The sequence below is a fragment of the Pecten maximus genome, chromosome 3 (assembly GCF_902652985.1).
Source record: "Pecten maximus chromosome 3, xPecMax1.1, whole genome shotgun sequence".
In the NCBI taxonomy this organism is placed as follows: Eukaryota; Metazoa; Mollusca; class Bivalvia; order Pectinida; family Pectinidae; genus Pecten; species Pecten maximus.
In genome coordinates, this window is record NC_047017.1 from 44645890 (window position 1) to 44660150 (window position 14261).

The window sequence follows — 14261 nt, forward strand, 5'->3', positions numbered from 1 at the left end:
TCTTAAGCCGAGACAGCAAACACTGATGTGTCCAGGCCGATGAAAGTGACGGTAGTCGTGTCGAATTACGTCTTGTATTTGTACTTAGGATTCAAATATTTGCGTTTTCCACCCCTGTGTTTGACTGTGAGGCGGTGAGCTATGTTCGGAATGCGACATACTGATAGAAACCGTGCCCGATAGGGGGCGTGTGATATGTGTGATGACACCTTAATATAGCAGGTAAATATATACTGCAGTTCTGTCGTGCTACATTTAGTCCTGACCAAATATACCTTAGATGTAATACCCCGATATAGATGTTATATATATATAGCATGTTTGCAGGCCTTACACCATCGCCATTTCCAGCTCCAGGAAACGGTCACGGTCTTGGCATCGGAACATTCCTGAACAAAACGTATGGACATTCGAGCCTTCCGGGTAGACACGACAATGAGATTGATGAGGCAAAAATACTCTGTCTGTGCACAATTTTATTAGACCAAAACTTTCTTAACATAATTTTATTAGACCAAAACTTTCTTCAAACGTGATATTGGCGGCACGTCTACAACACCCGATCCTTTTAGCAATGCTATTGTAAGGCTGGTCAGGTCAGCGCTTTATCTTTCATTGCATTCTATTGGCGCTTCAAAGGTAAGCACTAATATAATGTTGTGATCTTTTAGTGCTTCCGAGGTAGATCCAAATACAAGTTATTCCGTTTAGTCAGTTGGATGAAGAATGTTGAATTTGATCCAAGCGTAATGTAGACTACCCCCTAACTGATGTTATTAAGAACTAGTATTTGCATTTTACCATTATGGTCTATTCCCTTGAAACATTTCTGTCTGAACCTTTGTGGGCAAGTATGACTAAAATAGCTTTCCCTTCAGACATTATCCGAACCCCAATCTTAATGCTTGTTTGAACCATTTTTTTCTCTCTCGTAGTTCAACAGTTAAAGGGGTCAACCAAATCTTGGTGAACTCAACATTTTCCTTGTTGAAGATATAAGATTACTGCCCGTATTGTTATGCTACATGTAACACCCCATCCCCCTCCCACCACCACCACCACCACCACCACATTTCCTCATACTACCAACGCCGCGCGAGGCCACACCTTATGGTCACGGGCACAAGCCACAATTGGTGGTGTAAACCTGCTGTGTAATCTAACACGTGCTCTTGTCACCGTTCACACGCCATCTGTATTGGGTGTTCGTATTTATGCATGTCAGCCCAACATGTCAGAAATATAATATCATTTTCTATCCGCTTCGTAAAGCTTAACCTCTCTCCGAAATTTTGTTTGTGAACGTGTAGTTCATCCTCATAGGACCTTCTTTACGCTTCAGATATTCAGACTCTAAGTTTGAGTACGATATTGCTATTTAATCAGGTAAATGTCAGAAATTCGATTTTTATTTTATACATAACAACACTTTTTCTGTGTCCTTTTGATTCTTTCTGATATGAACTGAAAAATATGCATATACCTACACACGTAGTAAATATTTCAAGAAACTGCTGTGTCAGTGGTGGCTGTTTTAGGAGTTTAACGCTCTCGCAACAGCCAAGGCGATGGCAGGTAGAATTTGATAAGGTCTATTATAAGGTCTATTATAGCGAGATCTGACCAAGACCTCTATGTGCCCGTCCGTATCTAAACAATATCTATATGTAAAATAGTTTTCCCTAGAAAAAGATGTGATCAGCTGCCGCCATTTCAATACTTGTAATAATATTTGTCCTTTGGTTTTTGTCCACCATTTTTCTGTTGGTGGTCAAGTGGACAACTTTTCTCTCATATGACCTTGGTAGTTTTCACGGACACAATGTGACATTTAGGGATTTAAAGGATTTAAGACTAATGAAAAACGTCTGTGTCTTAGATTTGGAATAAAAAAATTTCAAATCATGCATTTCACTGAAATATTCGTCAGAGAGTTCGAAATCCCTTTATTTTTGTCCTTAGAGCTGTCGTTGTTCAATGGCAAAGAACAACATAAACGTTTAGTAAGGTGACAAGTGTAATAACATTTCTCCTGCCAAACACATTTTTGATGAATTATTTCCTGAATATCACAACCTCAATAACATGATTTGGCGAGTGTGACACTGTTACTGACGCCAGTAGGTTCGACGTTACATGCCACCTCCAGGCCAACACGTGCTCACGTTCATTGTGTATTCTGTGGGAAGGATTGAGTTACAAAGGTGATGCACATTTCACCCTCGGGCACAATATGTAAGTATACATCTACAGTAGCAGTTTGTATCAAACTCGTCTTTAACATCGAACAAACCAACATTTATTGTCAAATATTAAAATGAGTTTTTTCTTATATAATGCACCTTATTCTTTGAAAATTCATTAGATGAATTGTACATTTTGTTGAAATGTGGACCTCCCCGCAAACCTACATGGACATGTTTGTCAAATTGTACTTTTATACATGAAAATTCATTGACATATTCAATTAAGATTTTCATATAGACATGTGGCCGCTGTCAAAATTATTGTCGTTTATAACATACTAATTTTAACGCTAAACAGGGTGTCAGTCACTGGCATTTACCTAGCAGCAGTATAACCACACCATGCAATGTACGTGGGAAAGGCATTTACCTAGCAGCAGTATAACCACACCATGCAATGTACGTGGAAAAGGCATTTACCTAGCAGCAGTATAACCACACCATGCAACGCACGTGGAAAAGGCATTTACCTAGCAGCAGTATAACCACACCATGCAACGCACGTGGAAAAGGCTGTTAGGGATCTGTTTTTAGAAGCATATATACAAAATAAAATGATAAAAGCCAAATATAATGTAAATTTAAGATTCAAGTAAATAAAATAGAGTTCACAAATGTAAACAAAACATCCCCGCGATGGCATTAGCGATGTCACACAGTGAAGTTACCGTATGTAAACGGGGAAATCTAAACCTTGGTGGAAGGCAGGAGTAACATCATTCAGATAAAAGCAACCTGTCAACAATACAAATTTTACCTTTGATTCCCTAAAATTTCTCAGTAGATTCAGAGTATACTATAGACTAAATTACCTTTATAATGAAAGGCTGTCATCACCTCTCCCATATCCTTACAACCACAAAGGCGAATGTAAGTTTAATGGGCGGATAATGGCTCCATTTCTGACGAAAATTCATCATAAATTAAAGACCTTTAGACTTCTTACTTTTGAACAATGTTGGTATGCTACACGGTAATTATCACAGGTAAATGAGAAGATGAGGCTCTCAATCATTCCACCAGAACTTCACCAACCACAGAATTCAGAACGATGCCCAAGAATTGAAAAAAAGTATTTTATTACACCAAAATACTTTCAGCAATACAAAGTCCACTTTATGATATTAAAATCTTGAAGAAAAATCAGATTATGGATCTCAATCCCTGCCGTTCCGACCCTCCACCTTGCACATGCGCGCACAGACCGTGACGAACACAATCAAATTCAAAAGCTTCCCAATGCATCCGTCAGGTAGCTGGAGAGTCTCCTCTTTGACCTTATCTAGTTTCGTCACTTGTAGAAGCGTACAAATAGCCCATACATCCTGGACGTCTGACGTTCTTAATGTCATATACTAATGGGCGAATATATAATTCAATATCTTGTATATTATCAAATTTATTGCCGGGCCACCGGGTGGAGGAGAGAATAGTCGGATAAATCAAGATGGGTGTACCGTAGGAAATTGCGTTAAACCATGACGTGTCAGCAACAGTCCAGTTCTTTCAATATTTTACCTGTGTGTTATCCTCCTTCAAACAGTGTAACCAACACATATATTCAACAATATAACTCTCTAAAACGGTTAAATGTATATAGAATTATTTAGCAACCAATTGGATAGTTCTGATAAAGTCATTTTTCTTTTGAATATCGAGCCGAACTGTTGCAACAGCTTTCGTTTTCATTTCTCCAACAAGGCAAAGTCACAGACGATGTCATCATTTTTGGGCGTTGAGCCATTGGTCATGTTTTGCTGGTTTTAACGAGAATGTTTGTGTGAAACGTTTAGATACATTGTATGTACACATAGAAGCACACTCCTTTATTCGACGAAGCTAATTCGCCCTAGACATGTTAAACACGGTTCACCTGTTTACATGTGCAACAACAAGGAGGATTTCAAAAGACCTAAGCACGTGCATGGTTATTAACCAATGAACAGTGTTTGCACGTTGCCGACATAGTAAAATATGCCATAAATTCATTTCTCATATTTCATTGTCTGATCATACTTATATATACATTAATACACTCTGTATAACGACCACCGTGCATGTTCATACTTGTATATACATTAAAACACCCTGTACAACGACCACCTTGTGCATACATGAATTTACCGTGTTACCAGTGCCAATAAGACATTCCGTGGCCTGTATGATAACGAGGTATGATGTTTAGTGAAGTGCTATGATGTAAGAGAAGTCAGATCGTAACGAGGTGAGTTATGCGTTGGCGATTTCTCTCCGGCATTAACACGATTTGGCAATCAACAGTACAACGTAATAATAACATAACTATCCGGCAGACAATCCAATCACTTCATTTTAAAACTAAATACAGACTACAGAAAACAGACATTTTAATTACTTAATTAACCTTAACTAGTGTGTACATTTCATCTCCGCGCGGAACAGTTACTGTTGCCGGGTTCTCCTAGGCTTCCGACATCCCACAGATAATCTACAGCATTTGAGAAAAAAACGATAAATGTGTTTGTCTCTTATCTGTATATAACATCTCGGTATTTCTGAGTTCTGGATGAAACAAAATTAACCTCCCGGTAATAAAATTTAAACAAACATGTGTGTTTTCCAGTAAAATATTGTAAGCTGGAATTGAACAGAAAATTGTTGAAGGCTCTACACTTCAAAGACATCCGTTCAGTAATAAAATATATTGGCAACGCTTTATGGCCATTTCTTAAATTACAAAATGTTGTAACCACTTAAAATGAAAATTGATGAAGGGAAGCTCCAGATTTGGAGATAAATTATAATTAAAGAGCTTATCTCTATCTATCGCTTTATCTGAAACTGGTATCTTGCCATCCCTGACAGATGTTGGGCTGGTGTGAAGTCTTTTTCTGTTTCTTTTGTCGCATTGATCATACCTGCTATCCCCCTTTCTTATCATCAAAAACTGCATATTCATCGCCATTCCCATCTAATCTTGATCATCAACACGATAATCGAAAAGATATATGAAAACTATTTCCCTTTTTAACCACCGATAGTAAAATGACATTTCACATCAAACAACCTTTTTTATAAATATTATATACGAATGAGAAAGATCCGTCATTTTAGGCGCGTATAAATGCTGTGATGGTATGTGAGAATTCTCCACAAAGGGATTGGGAGTTTTTTTTAGAGCCGATGTGTGATCGCTGATGTAAGTGTAGATAGACCATGCTGTGTAATGTAGTATTTACAAGGAAGATTAATCACGTCACTGTGTCGTACAATGCTAATTACAGGTGCGCGCTTAATATACGGACAATTACCGTACAAACAATTTGGACACTAATGTTCTGGAGGTGGACTAAGAAACTTGTATACCAGGCAAAAAGAGTTTAGGATATGTATGCTGACATACCTATGCTCCTTGTTATATCCCCATAGAGCTAGCTACATTGGCAATTTTATATCGAATGATTAAACATCGAAGTTAATTAAGTATTCCAAAGATATATCGAAAAAGATAAAAAAAAAATACTGCACGAATGGAACACGTCTAACAGTAGATTTGAAGTTCCTGAGATTTCGTTATCTATACTTAACACGTCTAACAGTAGATTTGAAGTTCCAGAGATTTCGTTATCTATACTTAACACGTCTAACAGTAGATTTGAAGTTCCAGAGATTTCGTTATCTATAATTCACACGTCTAACAGTAGATTTGAAGTTCCTGAGATTTCGTTATCTATAATTCACACGTCTAACAGTAGATTTGAAGTTCCAGATATTTCGTTATCTATAATTAACACGACTAACAGTAGATTTGAAGTTCCAGAGATTTCGTTATCTATAATTAACACGACTAACAGTAGATTTGAAGTTCCTGAGATTTCGTTATCTATACTTAACACGTCTAACAGTAGATTTGAAGTTCCAGAGATTTCGTTATCTATAATTCACACGTCTAACAGTAGATTTGAAGTTCCAGAGATTTCGTTATCTATAATTAACACGACTAACAGTAGATTTGAAGTTCCAGAGATTTCGTTATCTATAATTAACACGACTAACAGTAGATTTGAAGTTCCAGAGATTTCGTTATCTATAATTCACACGTCTAACAGTAGATTTGAAGTTCCAGAGATTTCGTTATCTATAATTCACACGTCTAACAGTAGATTTGAAGTTCCTGAGATTTCGTTATCTATAATTAACACGTTTGAGGTCACTGATTTATATCGTGGATAGGAACCATCCATCATAATTAATAATCTATATACTTGCACAATTAAATGCGCCGCTGAATAAATATCTATTAAAAAGACACCAATGTATATGTATATCCTGATAAATATTGATACAATGTATATAAACGTGGATAATTAATTTTCTGAGACGGTATTTATTTAAGGTAATAATTAAACAATCAGAACTAATAGAACCTGTAATGGATCAAATTGTGTCAGTTCGATAATTTCTGATATTTCCCGGTATAAGATATATATTTTTTAGATAAAGCTATGTGACAGAATTCTAGACCTGTTATTATGATATATCGCCGGCTGTAATCTAATACACTTTTTAATACAATGATCGTTTTGACATGTTTATATCTCGAGATTATGAAATAACGTAAACACATATCCGTTTATATAGGATGGAAGGGGAGGACCCCCCCCCCCCCCCCCCCCCCCCCTAATCATCCTACCTACATCTTATATATATCTGCCAGTCACCCACACTCTCCACACACAGTAGCTATGTGTTGAAGGGCGTGGTGATCACACATGGCACATACTGCCTGTTGTGCAGAAAGACAAGAGACTGAGGAGGGGGTGTCTGATACAATTATCCTCAAACTGATAAACATGTAATTAGTGTCGGGTAAAGCACGTGCTTCAGAGGTACGAGGACTTGTTTCATCAACAAGGGATAAAGTGTAGTAACTTTTACGTAAATCAGAATGATAACTGCCAAGATGTCTGACTATCTCTTAGGTGCAATACCCGATATCTCCACGTATATATCTGTCTAGATACCATATATATCTGTCTAGATACCATATATATCTGTCTAGATACCATACATATCTGTCTAGATACCATATATATCTGTCTAGAAACCATATATATCTCCACGTATATATCTGTCTAGATACCATATATATCTGTCTAGATACCATATATATCTGTCTAGAAACCATATATATCTCCACGTATATATCTGTCTAGATACCATATATATCTGTCTAGATACCATATATATCTGTCTAGAAACCGAATATATCTCCACGTATATATCTGTCTAGATACCATATATATCTGTCTAGATACCATATATATCTGTCTAGATACCATATATATCTGTATAGATACCATATATATATATATGTCTAGATACCATATATATCTGTCTAGATACCATATATATATATGTCTAGATACCATATATATCTTCACGTATATACCTGTCTAGATACCATATATATCTGTCTAGATACCATATATATCTGTCTAGAAACCATATATATCTCCACGTATATATCTGTCTAGATACCATATATATCTGTCTAGATACCATATATATATGTATAGATACCATATATATCTGTCTAGATACCATATATATATATGTCTAGATACCATATATATATGTCTAGATACCATATATATATGTCTAGATACCATATATATATATGTCTAGATACCATATATATATGTCTAGATACCATATATATCTTCACGTATATACCTGTCTAGATACCATATATATCTGTCTAGATACCATATATATCTCCACGTATATATCTGTCTAGATACCATATATATCTGTCTAGATACCATATATATCTGTCTAGAAACCCTATATATCTCCACGTATATATCTGTCTAGATACCATATATATCTGTCTAGATACCATATATATCTGTCTAGAAACCATATATATCTCCACGTATATATCTGTCTAGATACCATATATATCTGTCTAGATATCATATATATCTGTCTAGAAACCATATATATCTCCACGTATATATATGTATAGATACCATATATATCTGTCTAGATACCATATATATCTGTCTAGATACCATATATATATGTCTAGATACCATATATATCTCTCTAGATATCATATATATCTGTCTAGATACCATATATATCTATCTAGATACCATATATATCTGTCTAGATACCATATATATCTATCTAGATACCATATATATCTGTCTAGATACCATATATATCTCTCTAGATATCATATATATCTGTCTAGATATCATATATATCTTCACGTATATATCTGTCTAGATACCATATATATCTGTCTAGATATCATATATATCTCCACGTATATATCTGTCTAGATACCATATATATCTGTCTAGATACCATATATATCTGTCTAGATACCATATATATCTGTCTAGATACCATATATATCTGTCTAGATATCATATATATCTTCACGTATATCTTTATCTAGATATCATATATATCTCCACGTATATATCTGTCTAGATACCATATATATCTGTCTAGATACCATATATATCTGTCTAGATATCATATATATCTGCCTAGATACCATATATATCTTCACGTATATATTTGTCTTGATACCATATATATATATATCTTCACGTATATCTTTATCTAGATATCATATATATCTCCACGTATATATCTGTCTAGATACCATATATATCTGTCTAGATACCATATATATCTGTCTAGATACCATATATATCTGTCTAGATATCATATATATCTTCACGTATATCTTTATCTAGATATCATATATATCTCCACGTATATATCTGTCTAGATACCATATATATCTGTCTAGATACCATATATATCTGTCTAGATACCATATATATCTGTCTAGATACCATATATATCTGTCTAGATACCATATATATCTGTCTAGATATCATATATATCTGCCTAGATACCATATATATCTTCACGTATATATTTGTCTTGATACCATATATATATATATCTTCCTGGATGTATCTAATATAGGTCTAATAAAATAAGACGCTTATTAGAGTTTAGAAAATCTTAACTAACAAAAGTTTTTTGGTATACTTTATTGATTCAAAATGCGTTGTTTTGTAATTTTGTATAAAGAAGGTCCGGGACAATTCCTGGATTGTCAGGAGATCTAGATATCGTACATTATATGATGTAGATTACTGTGTCCGTGCCAATCGGGGAAATATTAGTCATTATACACCCCTATGAGAAAACAAGCCAACACTTATAAGGGCGAACAAGTCTTTCATCCATCATGTATAAAGACAGCGTCTTGTTGGCTTGATTATTATACAGAGTCTAAATTTAGTTCATCAGTAAATAGATGCACATGAAAATGTGTTTGTATTTTTCGACAAAAGAAACCATCGTGATTTTACAGACGTAATAATGATCTAAGCATATTCTTTATCATAACAAAAGATGGTAGTACCATCAAAATAGTTATAGTTTCCGACACCGACCTACTGTTATCACAAACAATGAAACTATCCTTAAATGTTAAGCATCCGACCGGACCTGTTGTTTATAACAAACAATTAAACTATCCTAAACATTCAGCCTCCGACCCCGACCAATCATACATAACAAACAGTCAAACTATCCTTAAATGTTCAACCTCCGACCCCGTCATATTGTTATCACAAACAATTAAACTATCCTAAATGTTCAGCCTCCGACCCCGACCTATTGTTATCACAAACAATTAAACTATCCTCAATGTTCAGATTACGACTCCGACCTGTTGTTTATAACAAACAATTAAACTATCCTTAAGCGTTCGGCCTCCGACTCCGACCTATTGTTTATAACAAACAATTAAACTATCCTTAAATGTTCAGCCTCCGACCCGACCGGTTGTTTAAAACAAACAATTAAACTATCCTTAAATGTTCAGCCTCCGACCCGACCTGTTGTTTAAAACAAACAATTAAACTATCCTTAAATGTTCAGCCTCCGACCCGACCTGTTGTTTAAAACAAACAATTAAACTATCCTTAAATGTTCAGCCTCCGACCCGACCTGTTGTTTAAAACAAACAATTAAACTATCCTTAATGTTCAGATTACGACTCCAAACTACCTTAAATGTTCAGCCTCCGATGGATCTACCCTTTAATTGTCAGCCTCCGAACCCGAACTATTGTACCTGTCCTTTATCACACTACAATCAATCTGCTATGTACATATTTTATTTCGTGCACACTTTTGTTCAGGTACGTCTTCTTCATCAGCACATGTATTTTGTTCGCGCTCGTTTTTATTTTTGGCAGAAATGGAGATATCTACTCTGTCCGTTTTAATTCTTGTTTAACTACTTATCCGTTTACCTTTTTTTGTGTGTGCGTACGGACAAAAATTACCAGACATTTTAACTTATTTTGACAAACGTATGTACATGGCGTCACCATTTAATTTTGTATTTATTTTCAGATTTTTAAGTAACACATCAGCTGAACCGACCTCGGCGTGACAGCTGTATGAACGACCAAGGTCTGGGGATCAGGGACGGTCAGGGGTCGGGAATATATAGGTACAATATGTATGTACACCTGTTGGGTATGATACAAGAACAGCTTATAATGCTCGTTTGTAATAAATTGATACATTTCTCTAGCTATGGAACGGATAGACCAAAGGCTATGATAACATTTTTTTGTATTTCAGTGTCAAAGTCGGTGCTTAAGAAAATCTATATCGATATGGGTACAAGTCACTTTTTGTTCGAACAGACACAGTTTTTCTTTCAAAAATTAATTTGGGATATTTTATTAATAATTGATTCAATTAGAAGGAGTACACAGTATTGCCATATTTCCCCCAATCAAACCTTACGCGACTAACGTATTTAAAACACACACGAAACGAAACTGGTATTTCCTCCAATATACTCCTATAAAAAAGCTTTTAGTAATACAAGCTATCCCGGTCTGCTCCCTAACATCTGCTGGTCGTGTATGGTAGTGGGCCTATGTACCTGCTGTGTGTATTATGGCCGGTAGATCATTGTTTATAAACGTAAAACCGCTGTACGTACTACTACACGTTGTATAAAGGTAAGCTACAATATCGTATGATGTCTAGTAGAACTGCCGACGTACGTTCAGAACATTTTATATCGTTAACATCATCCAGGAATCTTCATGTGTAATTACAGAGAAAAATACAGTTCTGTGTGCTCCAAATAAGAAATACTTGTAGACAACAGAAACGTCGAAGGATCCGAATCTTAAACTCATTTGTATTAGTTTGTGGTATCTACACTGACACATTAACTGTATGTATGTGTTGGACATTGTGTTATGCTGTACGATATGAAATAGGATTTCCAGTCAAATTTCTCTAGAATCTAAACACGTTCTTCATACCCAATACGGATAAATGTGATGAGTTTTTTGGTTATTTCTAAAATTATGAAATAAACTAAAAAGAAATCAAGAATGACAGAAGAAAAGAATGGCTCATCCCCGTGGTATCATAGTCTAATAGAATAAATCACAATACCACTCGAGAATCAGCTAGATTATCCCTAGTATCCCGTACTGATACGTAACATGTCTTAGTCTAATACATGTATAATAAATCACAATATCTCTGGAGTATCAGCTAGACCATCCCCAGTACTGATACGTAAAATACTATCCTTAATTTGTGAAAAAAATCAAAGAATACTCAGAAATTATTTACACTTTATATAAGTGTCTTTTTCAATGGAAATACACTATAGCTAAATGTTTGATAAATTGTGGCGACACTGTTTATAAGTGTTTTCTATTATATTGGAAATACACTAAATAAATGTCTGATAAATCGTGGCTACACTGTATATAAGTGCATTTTACATTAGAAATACACTATAATTAAATGTCTGATACATTGTATCTACACTGTATCCCCACTGGATTAAACCTTGCATGACAGTTTTCCCAGTAATCATAAGATATATTACAACTTAGTTATGTTACATGCAATTACATATCTTATAGATTTGGAATAATAGAATTCTTGTATTTGATAGGTTTAAATACAACATATAATAAATGTAATTAGGCGTCTCTTTAAACGTTATTACACATATTCTTACCTGTGCATTAAACCCGTTTTATGTCCTGTTTATTACCTGTCTAATTAGGAGACCTGTTACCTATAGTTAAGTGCCATATATATAAAGCAATACATTTTTTTCACATTTCATATCGCCAATATAAGTTGTCTTTTTTTGTATATTTCCATCATAATTGTATTATGATATTTACTTATATTTCCCGGTTAATAAAAACATGTGATTAGATGTCTAGATAACTTTAATTGTAAAGTAAATTTATGTCATTCAATGCATATCAAACTCCGTACTCATGGAAGAAAAAATGTAATTCAGTGTATCAGGTAAACCTTAATTACAGATGAACAACTTAAAATGTTGTGTCAGGTAAACCGTAATCACAAATTAAACAATTATTAAGATTTTTAAACTGTAATTTCTATAAAATATGTAGTAAACCGTGCACTAAGAACCTTAATTACAAAACTGATAATCTAATAAAGTATCTAGCAAGTCGTAATTATAAAAGTTATAATCTAATAAAGTATCCAGCAAGCCATAATTTAAAAAAAACTTATAATCTATTAAAGTATCCAGCAAGTCGTAATTATAAAACTTATAATCTATTAAAGTATCCAGCAAGTCATACTTATAAAACTTATAATCTATTAAAGTATCCAGCAAGTCGTAATTATAAAACTTATAATCTATTAAAGTATCCAGCAAGCCGTATTATCTAGCAATTCGTAATTACAAAAGTGATATAAAACAATTGCCTTACCTTTCCAGTCTCCTGAATTTCCGACACAGAAAGAGCCGATTCTGACGAAGTAATACTTTGACAAATGACGACAATCACCAAACTCCACAATGCCGTATTAAATCCATACCGATACATTGGGGACATGGTTGAGAGAAAAAGGGGCCCTAGACACAAAACAGCTCGTCAAATTATCCTTGGCATTACAGAATTACCCGTACATATCTAAGATAGATAAAAATCCACCAGAAACTGACCGTAACATGGTTATTCCTTTTTAACCCGATTCATTCCTAATTGGTTCTGTTGTGATACACGCAGTATAACTTCCTTATAGTTACGTCAATTGTATTATAACGTTGGTGACTGTTTAAGATTTAAAGGTGAGAGGCTTTATCATACCATCATATCGTTGATATATTGATAACATCTCTACATGGTAAATCGTGCCGGTAATAATCCATTGACGCTCCACAACACCAGACAGCTGACGAGGTAAAAAGCCCTGGCATTTATCGTCCGATTTAATACTTAATCCTGGGAGTACATGGAGAGCAGACGATTCGCTGTGCCGTGTGCGATCCTCGTGTTTATAACCGGCCCACTATACAACGTATAACAAATATCTACTCATCCGGCCAGCACCGCGTGTATTAATATAACAGCTATATATATTTATCTCTTCTATATATATTAATCAGGGAGATGTATCCCACGTGACCACACACCCGATAACGTAATTCTTCTTCACACATAAGAATGTAACCGTCTGTTTCAAATCTATCATACAATGCATGTGTTTTTTCCAACTTTTTCCGGTATGACGTCTATCGTTAGTTTTCTGTTTGTCGTTTAATTAGTGGTATGGATTGTGATCGAGATCGTTCACTGTAGGCATATCAAATAATCTAAAGCCGTTTATGTTTACAATAGAATAGGTAATGGGGGGGAATGCTGTAGAGCTACAATAGTATACGTTCCTACTGTAATCAGAGCGTTATACCAACTGGTGTTGATAGAGAATTAGTGAAAGTGTTATAATTCCTTTCCACACCATATAAGTTAACACTCGTGAGTCTTTGTGACGTGGGACTGGTGAGAAATGTTAATAATCGACTACTAATCACATACACCTTGATTCGTCACTCGCGTATTTAGTGAAACACGTTTAATGACGCCCAGTTGAAATATTTCGCCATGTACAT

At 34.9% G+C, this 14261-nt stretch overlaps 1 protein-coding gene across 8 annotated transcripts in view; it reads right to left on the reverse strand.

The window, feature by feature from the left end:
- Positions 1-13851, reverse strand: part of LOC117324321 (SPARC-related modular calcium-binding protein 2-like) — a 96070-nt gene extending 82219 nt beyond the window's left edge. For 6 of the 8 annotated variants that reach the window (XM_033880113.1, XM_033880109.1, XM_033880106.1 and 3 more), the window contains exon 1: positions 13078-13851. In XM_033880113.1, the coding sequence (XP_033736004.1) occupies positions 13078-13203 (126 nt within the window). In that variant the 5' untranslated portion in view covers positions 13204-13851. The remainder of the gene's footprint in view (positions 1-13077) is intronic. The other 2 variants (XM_033880112.1, XM_033880110.1) reach the window with 1 other exon arrangement.
- Between the last annotated feature and the right edge of the window lie 410 nt (positions 13852-14261).